Source organism: Phoenix dactylifera, chromosome 4, assembly GCF_051530095.1.
Source record: "Phoenix dactylifera cultivar Ajwa chromosome 4, Ajwa_hap1_PhDact_Kaust_v1.1, whole genome shotgun sequence".
Lineage (NCBI taxonomy): Eukaryota > Viridiplantae > Streptophyta > Magnoliopsida > Arecales > Arecaceae > Phoenix > Phoenix dactylifera.
In genome coordinates, this window is record NC_143193.1 from 9,263,023 (window position 1) to 9,276,649 (window position 13,627).

Below are 13,627 nucleotides of genomic sequence, written 5' to 3' on the forward strand. Positions count from 1 at the left end.
ATATACGCGCGCTCGCGCACACACATACAAATGTATATAAATGTATATTTGTATATATGTAGGAGGAATCTAATCACGGTTGGTTTAAAACAAAATCAATTTTGAGTCAAAAGCCTAATATCAAACTTGGCTTGCTTACATTTATTTGAAGATTGATTGAAACTGGATACAAGCTGAACAGAGGCTGTTCACGAGCAGCTTAGCTTAATCGTGAAATAATTACCACCAGTCATGCATTGTTAATGGTGTGATGATCGCTATTTGCCAATTCAACCCTCTGTTGAGAGTACTTAAGAACGAAATAATGGCTGCGATAATGTCTGTTATTTCTCACTATAACAGCAAAAATGAATGATAACCAAAAATAAGAGCATTGTTTTCTTAAATCAGTAGTCGCCAAATAAGAAGATATTTCTGACAGTTGCTATAAAGATCTAAGGTCCTGCCCACCAATTAAGGTTGTATGCGTGAAAGAGGATATTTAGGTCGTTTAGATAACCACTGAGAAATAAGAGAGGTAAATTTTTAAAAATTAATAAAAATATCCTTCTTACCTTATTGAAGATCAAACTTAATTGTCCTAGTTATGGACAAGAAAAAGGTACACTACATGTCAGTATATGAAGGATACCTGTAGAATAGAAATTTCATTTTGAATGAGCCAACAAAACTACAATACTTCAACCAATTTGCAAATGAACCACTTACAAAACTTTGCCACAATCTCAGAATTCTCCCTTCTGACGGGATGCAACATAAATTATCATCGAATAGGCCTGGTAGCTGTGGTGAATTTATAACATGTAAACATATTTTATATAAAGTTCATTCTTTTTTCTGCTTGCATTCCCAGACCAATCCTCGCCTCTTGTCCAGAAGTTTATATCCAAATGCTGCTGAACGCTTCCTCGATTGCCCTCCTCTTGCCCAGCTCAATGGTCCATCCTCCAGCTCTGGCCCCTCTCTCTGCTCGTAGCTTCATTGCTTCCTCGTCGTCGACCGCATAGCCCTGCAGGAGATCAGCTGGACCTCCAACAGGGACAGGCTGTGGAGCCATACCTGTTGGGCGTGGCTGTGCAAGCCCACTGCCCAGGACAGCTGCAGGGGCATACTGCCCTTGCACACCAATACCACCGCTAACGCCTTGAGAGCTCTGTCCAGCACCCTGTGGTTAGATATCATATGTACTAACATGAATCAACATTTCAGCTGCTCAGATACAGCATCCTTTCGCAAAAAAAAAAGCCTTACGGTTTCACAAACCTTGATTTGGGCCTTTTTTCTAATATTTTAGAGGTTAAGTGTCTATCTTATCAAATGCACACAGTCATACGATGTTATAGTCATTTTATATAGAAGCCTATAATCTTGTGACATTTCTTGTATTTACTTATCCAGGGTCCTTATAAGGCACTGCAACAAGGAACTGCTTGGAATCCTTAACCATCAAGGGTTATGTTTATTATTTTTCTTCTCTTTAACATTAAAAAAAAAGGAAAGAAGAGCGTTAAAAATTAACACAATATAGCCTACAGACTTATATAAATAAAATATAACTGACATATTATAGTAAAACTGAAATAAAACTTTAAAAAAATCTCTAATTAGTTTCAATCAGTTTTAGCCATAATTCGCCCAGACCATGGAAGATGAACCTAAACAGGTGATCAAAATCTAAACTGAGGGATTAGTTTCAATTTGGCCTCAGAACAGATTGGTTTTGGCTATAATTCAAAACCTTAAGGAAAACTAATTCATCAATTTCTAAATGTGAATATACTCTTTCACCTACAAAAATAAAAGGCCCACAAAGATGCGTGCTACTTCATAATAGGATAAGTTTCAATTTAGGGCAAACTAACAATTTTGCAATTGTAGATCATAGAACCAAATTAATGTGTTATAGGAATTCTGGTGGATGAAGTGTAAACAGATAGGAAAGGAAAAAACTTTGATTTGCATATCATGCTTACCTTTTAGGTACACCAGATATTAATGCTTGTTTACAAATAAGATATATGTTGGATATATATTTCAAGTATCAGATTTCTTAACATAAAAATATAGGATACCTTTTAGATACCCGTAGTGCCGAGCAAAAGTGTTAATGGCGAATAAAATTCTAGACATTTTTGTATTCTTAGATCTTTTATTTACGTAATTTTCAGAATAGCTTTTAGGGCTCGTTTGGTTCGCAGGAAAAGAAGGGGGGAAAGTATGGTCAACGGGAAAGTAATGAAATGCCTCTTGTTTGGTTGGAGTTTTCAAAGGAGAGAGATGGGAAAGTTGTATTCCCATGGGAATATGATTCCCACATTTCATGGGAAAGTCTTTCCCATGAGAAACATGGGAAAGTTACTTTCCCATGAGGTGGGAATCACTCCTTTTTTATTTTTTCCCAAAAAGACCCTTCAGCATTAAAGAAGCATTAAAGAGGCATTAAAGACCTAATTTTTATTAAGGGCATAATAGGAATTATATATAACTTTCCTAGGAAAGTAGATGGTCAACCAAACATAAGTACTTTGGAAATTTGTCACTTTCCCATGGTTAACCAAACATGCCAAAAGTACTTTCCTAGGTATCCTCTTCCTAGGAATCTGATTCCCAGGAATCATATTCCTAGGAGGGAAAATACTTTCCGCGAACCAAACGAGCCCTTAGACTATTATTTTAAATATGACTGATGTAAAAGGGTCCCACTTGATGAAAAAGAAGCAAGAAGAGGAGAAGACCCTCCTTCTGCTTCTTCTTCTGCTGCTGCTGCTCCTCCTCCTCCTTGTCCCCTCTCATTTTGATCTATCTTCTATTATCTTCATCTCTACTAATATTATCTCCGGCATTGCTTTCCTAACCCTCATATTATTCTTTCTTTACCTGTAACTATAAATTTGTGATCCAAACTTCTGTTATAGCAATACTATAGAACATTGCCAACTGACAACTTTTCTTTAGAAACTTGTTTCTAAGGCCTATTTCTCTTCTAAAACGTAAAACAAAAATTTTTTGACCTTGAATTTTACAATCACCAAGAAACCTTTTCTTCTCTATTTTCTGAAGCAGGACAACAGGGTAATTTGTTCATCCAAACTGCAGTTCAATCTCATCCTGGATCTTACACCTTGCAGGCCATCTGCAAATGGTCTTGCATCAATTTGGTATCAGAGCTAAATAGCACTACTTTGTTCTTCTTCTTTTCCTTGATCCCATTTCTCTTCTCTTTGTTTCTTCCCTTTAATTATGTTATCCAATAATAAGCTACTCCAAGAATGGCGGTACCAATCAGCATGCTAAATAATGAGAGGAAGGTTTTTTGGCATATGCATGATAATTTGACATCTATCAAAATGATCTTGCAACGATAAAATTTATGTTGCAGGCAATTACAGTAGACCAAGGCATTGAACTGTGTATTAATGTAGTTCCATTGCCTCCAACTTTCAATCATCAACAAGCGTCTGAAGAAATTCCTTTAGTGAAGCACATATCTAGGTATATAAAGAACCACAAATCAAAAGTGTCACAAGCAAAGTCTATGGAACTGTCCCGAACCGCCCGATTCGGCGCATCGTGGGCCGTACCAACGGCGGACCAGGACGGTTCCGCCGTTGAAACCGAGATGCCTCTCGCCATTGCTGGAGAGGGGGAAGGAGAAGAAAAAAGAAAGACAGAGGGGGGGAGAGGGAGGGAGAGGGAGAGGAAGAGAGAGGCCTCTCCCTCTCCCTCTCTCCCTCCCTCCCTCCCCCACTCTCTCTCTCTCTTTTTCTCTCTCGTTCTCCCTCTCGCCCATCTCTAATATGGTATCGGTACGGGCCCGGTCCGGTACGGTGCTCGGTACCGGTTCCGCCATCCTTGGTCCCAAGCGACAACCCACAAGAATTTTCTGAATGAAAATCTATCTATTGGAAGTCCTAGAAGTATCAAACCTTCACATTAAGAGACTAAACTTGAAGATGCGCCATGCCTACAGAATCCGGTGAATGAGAGTGAAAGCTCTGAAGCTGCAGTTTTGGAACAATTTGTAATTCATGAAGGCATAGGTTGCTATCAATCAAGGCCTGTGCTTGTATCAAAGCACTTCGAAGATCCATTACTTGCTGATTTTGTGATGTCATCAAGGAATGCTATCAAACGGATGATCAAAAGCTTTATGGTCATTGATCAATTGGAACCACAAGAATCAATTAACATCGTGATAGCAAGAAGGTCCAAGTTGGTCTCCATAATCAAATTTGAAAATCCAACAATTGAGCATAAAGGAATGCTATCAAATGGGTGATCAAAAGCCTTATGGTCATTGATCAATTGGAACCAGAAGAATCAATTAACATTGTGATAGCAAGAAGGTCCAAGTTGGTCTCCATAATCAAATTTGGAAAATCCAACGATTGAGCATAAAGCTACAAATTATCAAGATCTCGAGGACAAGATCCACGCAACAAAGTGAATGATGGAGAATAAAAGCATAGATTTCTTTGCAATTTTGAAACATTTTATTTAGGTGATCTTTGGAATAGGTTTTAGGGTCTTGTTTTAGGTAGGACTTATGTCCTGCTTTAGGTATATGTCAGGTTCGACAAGTTTAAAAAAAAAAAAAGAACCCATTAGGATTAGATTTTTGGATATTTTAGGAATCTTTCTATACAAGGTTATGTGGTATTCCAAATTTTGCCTTTTTAGGAAAATTTCTAGGGATTAGGTGCATATTTTTTAAGATCCTAGTTTAGTGTGAAACATCATGTGAAGTCTATAAGAACCTATTAGGGCTTGATTAAAAATCATTATAGTCTATAAGAAAAACTATGTGGGCTTGATTAAAAATCATTAAACATGATTTGTTCTGAAAGAAAAGAAGGATTTCTTTAGGCTAGGTTTGGTCCTTGTCTCTCTCCCCCGCCCTCCTTTCTCTTTTTGATATATCTTCTATCATTCATCTCTACTATTATTATCTCTATCTTTGCTTTCTAACCTCATTGTCCTGTTTTCTCTATAATTGTAAAATGTGTTATCAGAATTCTGCTATAGGACTAAAATGGACCACCACAAATTGACAACCTTTTTTTTAGGAACTTGTTCATAGGACCAATATCTCTTTTAAAAATCTAAAATGGAAATTTTTTGACCTTCTTGAATTTAAAATCACCAAAAAATAAACTTTCTGCTCTGATTTCTGTAGCAGGGACAGCAAGGTAATTTGTGGCCAAAAATGCAGATTAATCTCTTCCCTGATCCTATGCCTTCCAGGCCATCTCCAATTGGTCATGCATCAAGGGCTTTTTGTCTCTTTCCTTTGATGAATGCTGACATCTTAATGATGGACATGATGGATGAATAATCCTATAATGCTATGCTATTGTGCAGAGTGTGTTATAGTTTGTCTTTTTTTTTTTTTGATAGTATGTTATAGTCTGTATATTTGAACAATGACTAAGGTCCCATTTGGTAGAACTGTTGGCAGTAGAGCTTTCAGAAGTAAAGTTTTTTGAAGTAGAGCTTTTATAAAAAGCTATTTGTTGTTTGGTAACTACATTTCTAAAATGCTGTGAAACTTTAATATGTGCTTGGTAAAATAACTGAACAAGTACTTTTGGTATGACAAAATGACCATACAGGACATTGCATAGTATTATACAACAGAGCATAATAAAATATAATATATATTAATATATAAAAATATGATATAGTATAGCATTACTGTAATATAATATAATACTATTCTAATATAGTTAATATAATATTGTATACTATAGCATAATAATATAACATAATTTGATATTATATAACATAACATATCAATGTATTATGATATAATGTAATATAATATTATATTTATAGTATAATACAATATTTTGATATAAAATATTATAATTATTATCATTATATATTAAAATTTGATTAATATAACATTTTTAGAAACTAATTTTTGAAAAAAAATATAGAGGCACACAATCATACTTGCAAAAGTGAGATTTTACGTTTTTTTTCCTTCCAATGCTTTTCTTGTTCAAAATGATGGATAAATAAATAGAGGAAAGAAATAATAATACCTTGATCACGTAGCAAATAATACCTTGATCACGTAGCAAGAAAGAAAGCCAAGGCCAATTAGGATTTCTTGTTTGTTGGGGTTCCTATAGATTTCTTTCTTCGTGCATTATGATATAAAGGGACACTTCCTATAATTACATGATTTTATCATAGATATTTTGGTCTAAAAGAAAAATTTTATAAATTTAAAACAGCTTTTTGATGCGTGCTAAAAGTACTTTTTCGAAGAAGCTCCATTTTGGAGCTTCTTCCAAGTAGACGTTTTCAACTTTCTGGCAAAGCTAAAACAGCTTTCCGATTTTGTTACCAAACACCTCTATTCCATCCAAAAATACTTTTGGAGGGTCAAAAAATGCTTTCGGACCCACCAAAAGCTCTGCCAAACAGGGCCTAAATGAAATTTATGGATGTTGATATTATTGCATGGAGTATGGACCATGTTGTTTTACCAAACCATTTGCTTTATGGAACTCGTTTATATATAGATCATCTATTAAAATATCCAATATGTGTTATACCCTAGTTTTTTAAGATTTTTCATATTGGCATATCCACATTTTTATTCTTGCTTCATAGGTAAGCAGCCTAACATTTGGAACTACAAAATCATAACAAATGATAGTATGACCTAAAGAATTTGACAATGAGGATAGTTATGGTACTTAGAACCATGGTGTTAGTCTCACTGAGTTGCTGCACAAACTGACACTATATTTAAAAGAAATGATCTGCTTATACAAGATTTGTATATTATCACCAACTAAACTTAATTTCTTTCACTACACGCATATTATGAGGCAAATGATAATCTTGATCAAGGTACGCCATATCACTCCAAACTGCCTAGTTTGGGGCATATCAAGCTGAACCAACAGGAAATCACAATGGTTCCCCCTGTCGGCTCGATAAACAAGTTGAACCTATAAAAAAGGTCCCTCCGAGTTCGATTACGGCTCGATCCGCTAGCGATTGCCACTCTGCCCGCCCCCCCTCCCCTTCCCCATGCATGTTTGAAACCCTTCGAAGCCCCCCCTCCAGCCCCTTTGCCTCCTCCGCTTGATCCACTCACGATCCCCCCCCCCCCGCCACGCATCCAAGTGAGTCTCACCCTCTCATTTTTCCTCTCCCCCTTCTCCCTCTCCTTCTTCCTCTCTATCTCTCTATGTTGGTATGCCCCGGAACGACACGGTACAATAAATTGGTCGCTAGCTAGTTCACCCTCCTATACCAGTTCAATGAACCTTGATCTTGATAACTAACATACATTAGCAAGGAACTTGGAAGTTCATCTTGTTTTAATTATCTTCCTAAACAAATCAGTTCAGCAGTTCTTGCTTAGAGCTAGGGAGGCACACAAAATGTACTAGAAGAACAATATGGACCAAAATGATTTGCCAACATGGACTTGCTATAGACAACTTTCAACTAATAAAAGAATGGAAAACATATTATATGCACTCTATGTCCCAACAGTTCAAACTTAGAAGATAGACAACATTAAACCTAACCAATAACTCACCACATCAGCAAGATCTGTCTTTATAGGATTTCCTTGGCCTGCCCTGAGTGCCGCTGCTAGTTCTTCAGCCTAAATGAAAACATTGTCAAAATGAGAAAAATAAACTTGGTAGTCCATGTAAAAGTTATTTTCCACATTTCAAAATTGATAATCCAGACATGATAGGACATAGAAACAAAGAAGGGAGAGGTGTCCCCTCTGATATATAAAATAGAAACAAGAACTGTATAATAAAACGTACCTTACGAGCTCGGGCAACGATTATTTGTTCAGCATTTTCTTCTTGGTATTTAGCTATCTCAGCTTCAATTGCAGCTACATCTATTCCTTCAACTAAGTTGCAAGCTTAGAAAGGAGCAAACCGCATCATTGTCAAAGACCCATGGCATCTAAAATAATATGGAAAGATAGGTAACTTAATTATTATACTTACTCATATCCTCAACTTCTTCCAAATAATCATTGTACTCTCTCAGGGAAGGAAAGTCCTCTTCCCTTTTATTAAATCTGCACAAACAAAAAAATAACATGAACGAACAAGTCGTATTCGAAAGAGCTGAAGGGTTTAACAATAAGAAGTTAGTCCAAGCACTTTGATCTAGCAAGTTTAATAATAGAATCATGAAAATGTTGGCTTTGATGGCAGAACATTCTTCAGCATAAAGATGAAACTTATAGTCGAAAAAACTGATTAACTACAGAAAAAATTGCAAAAAAGAAAATGAAAGGGTTGACATTGTCAAATGAAAGCCATGGATATTACTCTTTCTTGTTACATTTAATGTTTTCTTGTAGATGTGAATATATGATAACTTACAATCTTCTATGGCATGGTATGCCGTCTCCGTATCGGGCTTGGTATTGGTGCCACCCTGTCACCGTGTCAATATGCCCGGTATAGGGGCCGGTTTAGCGTACCGAGTATCCGTACGTCCTCCATACCGTATATCAGTACCGAACCGGTATGATACAATATACTCTGTACCGTCTGGCTCAGTATGGTATAGAATACCATGTTCTATGGTACGTAGAAAAATCTTGCGGTAAGTGTAACAAAAAATAGAGGTCAAAAAAATCTGCTTACTTTGAAAGGTTTCAAAATGTGCCACCACTTTATACTGAGGGGTGGGATGCAAATCAAATGCTCAGAGACAAAAACCAAATGATTTGGATGCTTATAAATTAACTACTTTTCTATGTACTTTTCTATATGAGGTCAGTGGTCTCAAAGTCTCCAATTTAGCTGAATTTCTGTCCAACATTATTTAATAGGTGTATATACTATGATCAGCAGTGTTGATCTTAGCTTGAGGTGTCTTGCATTACGTCTGTGTATATAACACTCCTAATATAGAAAAGTCTTATCTCCAGGTTTCAAAATATTTCACAAGGTTTCATCTTATCTATAGTAAGGCTCGGTTGGTATGATTAGAATGTAAACTGTTAGACTTTCCAAACTACTGAACAACTTTGTTAGCATGAAAATTCTTCTAGTACACTAATTCTAGAATGTTTCACATGATCAAACCAACAAACTTTGGCTCATGTATTTCAGATCAGTTCTGTCGCAGCTTTCTAAATAAGGCAAGTTTAGACCTGAAAAATCAATCAAAACAAGCTTCAACCTTTCTGACAACCACAGCACGCATGTTTGGCCTTTAAGTCTGCTTTACACCTTCCGGAGGCACTCTCCTCACGAACTGAATTGCCAGTTTATACAATGATACCTTCCATGAAGGAAGAAAAATAAATGTTTATTGAATTAAATAAATATTTCGCTAGGCTTCTAGAAATTAAATTTAAAAAAGAAAAAGAGAAAGAAAAAAGAACAGCTATTTATTTTGGATGCTTAGTATTAGAAATGATACTCCCACCTTATTATCATAAATTTTCACCAAAAATTTCTCCAATCATTGTAACAATTAGTTAAGACCCAAATGGATCATTAGAAATATGTGTTCCAATGAGTTGTGCATCAACCACAAGTATATAATTTTTGACTCAAACAAAGAGAACATTCTTAACAAACAAGCATAGTAATAAGTAATAAACACCAATTATGAGAAATGAGAATCATTACGACAATAAACAAGAGAACAAATGTTAAGAGAGACAAACAGAAAACAGCTCAAAAATAGAAAGGTTAAGAGCGCAGACACCAACCTACATTTCAGAAAAAAGTAAAACTATGAGAGGCATGGGGGGAGAGAGAAAGACTTGTTTCCAAACAATTAGTGCAACTGTTCATTTTATGCTTGCCTTGCCAATAGTTTATGCTAGATTACAAATATCAAATGGAAAATATTGGCATGGACAAAAAAGGATGCAACTTTTTATCAAATCACATATGACAATTTATGACAATTTTTGAAAGAGAAATTTATAATTTTAAGTCATCAAGGAAGGCAAGAGAGACATGATTTGGAAGTGAAGTAGAGAGGACACTGAAATTCTTTGAAGTGGTCTACGAAAAACTTGGTTGCAGGAAGGGAATAGGATTTCAACATTCTTTCATGGATATGTTAGTGGTAGAAGAAGAAAGAATCAGATATCTTCAACTGAATTGCAAGAGTAGCATTAACTATGAAAGAGGAGGTAGCAGGGGCTTCTCTAAGAATTTACTTAGACGCTCATGCCAAAGAGGGTCGGATAATGGCTAATTCACAAACTGTCTACCCAAGCATCATATACTCCCTCATGAGCTTGGAAAATCCAAAATTGGGAGGAAATTAAGGAAGTTGTATTTAATTTGGTCAACGACAAGGAAAAATTCTAAGTAATTTATCTTGGACTTTAAAAAGGCATACAACAGCGTCAATTGAAAACGTCCTGCTAGAGTTCTTGGAAGCTAGAGGTTTTGGTGGAAAATGGAGGATACGGATGAATTTGACTTTTATTTGGAGAATCAGCTCTCATTCTGGAAGGAGAACCAGGCGACTGGACTTAATGCCATAGAGGATTATAGCAAGGATATCCTGTAACTTGTTGCCTCTTTGTAATAGTAGATAATGTTTTAGGAAGGATACTTAACAAAACCAGTGAATAAAAACTCATTAGAGGCTTGAGTCTCTAATAGTTTATAGCACGAACATAAACTTACAATTTGCAAATTACTTAAATTTTGCATTAAGCTAAATAGGATCAACTAGTGGGTTCAAAATTTGTACTATATGACGTGCAGCTCCTAACCAGCCTTAAAAGCAATTTTGACAAAAGCCTTCTGGTGTATTTGGGAACTCACCTGACTGAGACACCAGAAGTGGCCTCTTAAGTCTCAGTTCCAAGATCTTCTCATCACCTGTCTTGCTATTCTCCTTCATTCTTGCTCAAAATGAGCTGATTGGATGAAACAGGATAGACAAAATGGCTAGAAGACCAGAGAGATAGAAGAGAAACTCTCTTCAACAAGAAGGCTAACATTGGTGAAATCTGTGCTTCTAGCCATGACATTTTATTGGATGTCCATATTCTACCTTCATAACTGGCTAGAAAGAAGACTGGCTGCCATAGATGAGAGTTTGTCTTGAGAAAATCTAAGAGGCAATCGTTAGTTAATGTCTAGCGAATTAGAGAGTGCTAAATAAGGACAAGGAGGCCTGGGAATCAAGAATCTAAAAAATGTCAACATTGCATTTGAAAATAGTGGTGGAAATTATTCAATTATTCTAGTTAAGTGGTTTGATCCAATATAACTACTACCAAAGAAGGCCTGGTGTTAATTATAGAAGCCTTGGATTTCTTACAACACCTTTCGGAAAGGCATTCACAAGGTGGAAAAGCCATTCTTCACTGAGGGGTCAGATTTCATGTTGGAGGTGAGAGAAATATTAGATTCTGGTGCTTCTTATCATATTCATGTAAATCACTACCCTTTCTCACTTTTTCAAACTGTGGATCTTGCGTACGTCAAGAGCACAAGCCCAATTCCCCTATGAAGTTCCCTAATTATTGTATGAATCTCTGGATTCTCACTTGTTCAATCCCAGGTTACACAGTAAGATTAAAAAAAAGGAAAAAAAAAACAGGAGGAAAGGAAATTTCGAAGTGCATTCATGATGAAGGTATCGATATCTTGATTGAATGATTTTTCTTTTTTTCTTTTTTTTGCTTATTAGGGTTTATCAGTGAAATTTAACTTCTTCACATTCGAAGGGTGATTGTTTTACTTGCAATAATTAAAGAGAAGTGGAGAAACATTAGAAGCAATAGTATTGATTTATGGAGTTTATCTGGCATGCTCAAGTATGGATTTAATAATTCTGAGAATAATACGGAGAGATAGAAGAGAGAGCGACAGAGAAGTACATGTTGGCGATCCTCCTTCGAATGGCCATCTCTTTGGCCCAGGTGTTGGTGGCCGAAGAGACCACCATGACTCCCACTGCAACCGCCACCAGCACCACCACCACCACCACTCTCCCCTCGGTCGGCCGGAGACGAGTCGCAAGATCGCGAACAAAGCGGGCGGAGGCCGCCGGACCCCGGTTAATGTTCAGCCCACAGCATGTCTCAGTCCAAATCCGACATCAATTCGCTACCCTACCTAATTGGGTTCATAACAAGTTCATATCAATCTTTTTACACATTAAAAAATAAAAAAATAATAAAAATGTAATGATATCTTGATCAACATTACCATGCTAGCTAGTTATAGGGCTTGTACATGTATTTTGAAAGAAAAAAAAACTAATGAGTCAGTAATGTTGTCAGACAACTCAATGCTTGGTCCAAATGAGATGATATTTTTTACTTCATAAAAATTTGTTGAGCAAATGTGTTTCTCTAATAGCATTATCTTATTATAATGGCAACCAATCCAAGCCATTGTTGGCATTATAACAGGTGTCATTTTTCCGGGTCAATCCTTTGATTGGTATGCTAAATGCAAAATTTATAGTTGCTATAATGCATCAATAATTCAATATGGTCCATTAACAGCATTAATGACATGGGCCCAATTCTCGTAGTTTTTTGCTCTTTTTAATTTTGCTTTTTCAGTTACTCACCATAATTTTTCATTATAATAATTGTTATAACTATAATAATTATTTCGAACTCAAATAATTTTAGTACATGCTATTGATATTAACCTCATATTGTAGTTAATATTAACCTAATAGCGTACAATGAAAATATTTTGTCACATCCTCAAGATCGCAAGATGGAATCGTATCAATTACCGCACACTTATAGGTAACTCTTCCTGTAAGCATGCAAGGTATCTCAACAAGATATCATAAATAAACAGTAGAATAAATTTAAATAATTAACATTCAAATTTTAATTTAGAAAACCAAATAAAAAATTAAATATCTTGCAAACCAAAAATATTCAAAAGTCTTACATCAACTTTAATAAAAATCTAATCAACATAAAGATAAGAAAATTCTGTCTCTAGTTGCTCTTCCAAAATGAATTCTCGAATCAAGCTAATTCTTCGAATCTGTAAAAACAGTAAAATATAGAATAATGAACTAGACTGCCCGGTTAGCAATGAATATTTTAACTAGATATATCAAGCAATAAAATAAATATTAATAATATACTAAAAATAAGCATGTGAATTATATCAATTCAAAATTAAATCTAAACATTATCCAGTTGTTTCAGAATTCAAATTCCGTTCATAAATCAATTTCTTTCAAAACATCACGTTCATTTTGATAGCAATGAACTATGACCATATTTAAACCATGTAGCTGAGCTAGGATATGAGCTCGGTAATAATCCAAGTGCCAAGGTATAACTCCCAGAGTATCAATATCCCAATATATAATCTCCACTAGGGTATCGATATATCAGCGCATAACTACCACCAGCAGATTATCGATGTATCAACGCATAATTTCTACTGATAGGTTATCAATGTACCAATACAAATCCCCACTAGCATGATACCAAAAAACGTCAAGCTACAAAATCATCTTGAATCAAAACTCTATTTTCATCGAATTTGTATCATATTCCAAATCAAAAAATATGCAAAATCATCTGGCATCAAAATCAATCAATCATAATTCATAATAAAGTCAATACCTTCAATCATGCATCAATGAATAC

At 35.6% G+C, this 13,627-nt stretch overlaps 1 protein-coding gene across 2 annotated transcripts; it reads right to left on the reverse strand.

The window, feature by feature from the left end:
• Positions 1-621: 621 nt before the first annotated feature.
• LOC103722757 (uncharacterized) lies at positions 622-12,109 on the reverse strand. 2 transcript variants are annotated; one of them, XM_039118584.3, is made up of 5 exons: positions 11,873-12,109; positions 8,001-8,074; positions 7,809-7,912; positions 7,568-7,636; positions 622-1,153 (listed from the first exon to the last, which is right to left on the reverse strand). In XM_039118584.3, exons 1-5 carry the CDS (start codon positions 11,938-11,940, stop codon positions 881-883), a joined length of 588 nt encoding a protein of 195 aa, XP_038974512.3. In that variant the 5' UTR covers positions 11,941-12,109; the 3' UTR covers positions 622-880. The 2 variants fall into 2 exon arrangements, with proteins under 2 accessions (XP_038974512.3, XP_038974511.3); XM_039118583.3 differs by having other exon boundaries at positions 622-1,165; positions 11,873-12,107.
• Positions 12,110-13,627: the final 1,518 nt, after the last annotated feature.